Source organism: Dipodomys ordii, unplaced genomic scaffold (assembly GCF_000151885.1).
Source record: "Dipodomys ordii isolate 6190 unplaced genomic scaffold, Dord_2.0 Scaffold15, whole genome shotgun sequence".
Taxonomy (NCBI): domain Eukaryota; kingdom Metazoa; phylum Chordata; class Mammalia; order Rodentia; family Heteromyidae; genus Dipodomys; species Dipodomys ordii.
In genome coordinates, this window is record NW_012267231.1 from 14,674,385 (window position 1) to 14,677,346 (window position 2,962).

The 2,962-nt window shown below is 43.6% G+C and overlaps 1 protein-coding gene across 1 annotated transcript in view; it reads left to right on the forward strand.

Annotated features, from left to right (window-relative positions):
• The window catches only part of Tmem202 (transmembrane protein 202), an 18,550-nt gene that overhangs the window by 4,543 nt on the left and 11,045 nt on the right, over positions 1-2,962 (forward strand). Inside the window, exon 5 of the mRNA XM_013011917.1 lies at positions 2,069-2,232. Within this exon, the coding sequence (XP_012867371.1) occupies positions 2,069-2,232 (164 nt within the window). The remainder of the gene's footprint in view (positions 1-2,068; positions 2,233-2,962) is intronic.

Genomic DNA, 2,962 nt, shown 5'->3' on the forward strand with positions numbered 1-2,962 from the left:
AAAAAAAAAAAGATCCTCTGTGGCTTCCTGAAGCAATATGTCCTTTGGTCTAACCAGGCCCTTCCTTTCTTCTTATTCCCATAGATTATCTCCAGAGCTCCAGGGTCTTCTGCCTCATCTCTGTCTTTGCCATACTTTTTGCTCTTGGCTGGCTCTTTAGCTCTTGTTTCCATGGAAGAGAAAGCATGATCACCAACTTGGATATGAAGGAATCTCTGCTCAGCTTCTTAACAGGTACTAACCTAGACTGGCAAGGTAATGCAGTGTCTCTGGGGCTTCTCAACCTTTTTTCTTTTCTTTTTTGGTCGGTCGTGGGGCTTGAACTCTAGGTTTGGGTGTTTCCCTGAGCTCTTCAGCTCAAGGCAAGCGCTCTACCACTTGAACCACAGCACCACTTCCAGTTTTCTAGTGGTTTATTGGAGATAAGAGTCTCATGGACTTTCCTGCCTGGGATGGCTTTGAACCGTGATCCTCAGATCTCAGTCTCCTGAATAGCTAGGATTATAGGCATGAGCTACCGGTGCCCGGCTCTCAACCTTTTTTCTTATACTTTTTTTTTTGGCCAATCCTGGGGCTTGAACTCAGGGTCTGGGCACTGTCCCTGAGCTTCTTTTGCTCAACACTAGAACTCTACCACTTTGAGCCACAGTTCCACTTCCAGTTTTCTAGTAGTTAATTGGAAATAAGATTGTCAGTCTCCTACCTGGGTTGGCTTCCAACCTGGGTCCTTAAATCTCAGCCTCCTGAGTAGCTAGGAATACTGGCATGAGCCACCAGTGCCCAGCTTTTATCATTTGATTCTTGCTAGGTATATGATCCTACAGGCAGAGGACTGGGGGTGACAATCAAGGTACACTGAAGATGCTGATAGGTTGTAAAATCTTTTCTTCTGGTCCCAGCCTTCTGCTTGTTCCTCTGCCTCTACCTGTTTCTGGCACAGGTTCACTGGCATCGAACGGATGTCATGGAGTCCAATTTCCTATGGCCCTATTATCTTAATTGGTGGAGTACCATCCTATACGTGTGTGCAGGTGAGTCAGACCCCCTGTCCTGTGCTGCAAACATGAAAAGGAAACACATTTCTGGAAAGGGAGGTGAAGGTTTCATCTTCTAAGCATTTATTTGTACACGGAGAGGCAGTGTGGTATGGATATAGTCTGAAAACCTAGAATTAGTAAGCTGTTTTCTCACCAAGTGGGCTATGATAGGTTGTATAATTTGTTCAAGACCACAAGAAAACATTTGAACCATTATTTAAATCCAAAAGATTCAAGCTGTAGCCTGACCAAACTGAAATACTACTGTAAATGCAAATAGGAGCATTGGAGTTTAAAGAGAAACAAAAGGCCTTTGGAACTGAGTATTAAAGAATGAGTAAAAACTTTTGTGTGTGAATGTGTGTGTGTGGTTGGTTGGTTGTGGGGCTTGAAGTCAGGACCTGGGCACTGTCCCTGAGCTTTTTTTTCTACTCCTAGGGCTTGAACTCAAGAGCCTGTAAACAGTCCCTGAGCTTCTTTTTCTTTTCTTTCCTTTTTCCTTCCTTCCTTCCTCCCTTCCTTTCTTCCTTCTTTTTTTGGTCAATTGTGGGGCTTGAACTCTGGGCCTACGTGCTGTCCCTGAGCTCTTCAGATCAAGGCTAATGCTCTACCACTTGAGGCACAGCGCCACTTCTGGTTAACTGGAGATAAGTCCCACGGACTTTCCTGCCCAGGCTGGCTTTGATCCTCAGATCTCAGCCTCCAGTAGCTAGGATTACAGGCATAAGCCATTGGCACCAGGCAGTAAGACCTTTTTTTTTTTTTTTTTTTGGTTGGTCCTGGGGCCTGAACTCTGGGCCCGGGCGCTGTCCCTCAGCTCTTTAGCTCAAGGCTAACACTCTACCACTTTGAGCTACAGTACTACTTCCAACTTTTTCTGCTTATGTGATCCTGAGGATTTGAATCCAGGGGCTCATGCATGAAAGGCAAGCTCTCTACCACTGAGCCACCTTCCCAGCCCAGTAAGAACTTTTAAAAGACAAAACATCATCTACTATTCAACTTCATCTCAATTTTTTGTCCATCTCTAGGGATCATCTCTTTTCTCAACTATGTAATTTCCCAATATCTCCCTTCTGAGGAAAATTTCACTGTGATTCCAACAGAGAAGTCAAGGCTGGGTTTTGGCCCTGTGACCACAGTATCGTTGGCTGAAGATAAAGCACAGGCATCTGAAGTGGAACTTCCAGATGAAGTATAGAAAGAAATATCAACTAAATTTGGGATGGTAATAGGAAAGCCCATTTAAAATGGGAGAGATTTTAAGTTGAACATTTGTGGAAATTCTAGGAAACCTTCCTATCCTCGTGTCCATAATACTGGAAAGGGCAGCATTAAAACTAATGAAATGTCTTTTGTGTACACTGGATCCAAAACAGGTATGGTACTCATAAAGACAGTAATGAAAGTCTGGGCACTGGTGGCTCATGCTTATAATCCTAGCTACACAGGAAGCTGAGATCTGAGGATCATAGTTCAAAGCCAGCATGTGAAGAAAAATCTGAGACTCATCTCCAATTAACCACCAAAAAAATCTGGAAATGGATTTCTGGCTCAAGCAGTAGAGCAAAAAATCTCAGGGAGACAGCATCTAGGCAGTGAGTTCAAAGCTGAGGACTGGCACACATACACAAAAGGAAGAAAAAGTAATGACAACTTAAGAACAAACTTCTTAAAGAAAAAAATCCAAGATATAGGGTCATGAGTGGAAAAAACTAGAAATAGAAGCAGAGATCTCTTTCAATATCAAGATTTCTTGAGTAAAAATTGGCTGTTTGGAATTTTTTTATGTCCCTGCACCAGTACTGAGGCTTGAACTCAGGACTCTAGTCCTGTTCCTGAGACTTTTTGTTTTTGTTTTTTGGGTCCGGTCGTAGGGCCTGAACTCTGGGCCTGGGCGCTGTCCCTCAGCTCTTCATCTCAAG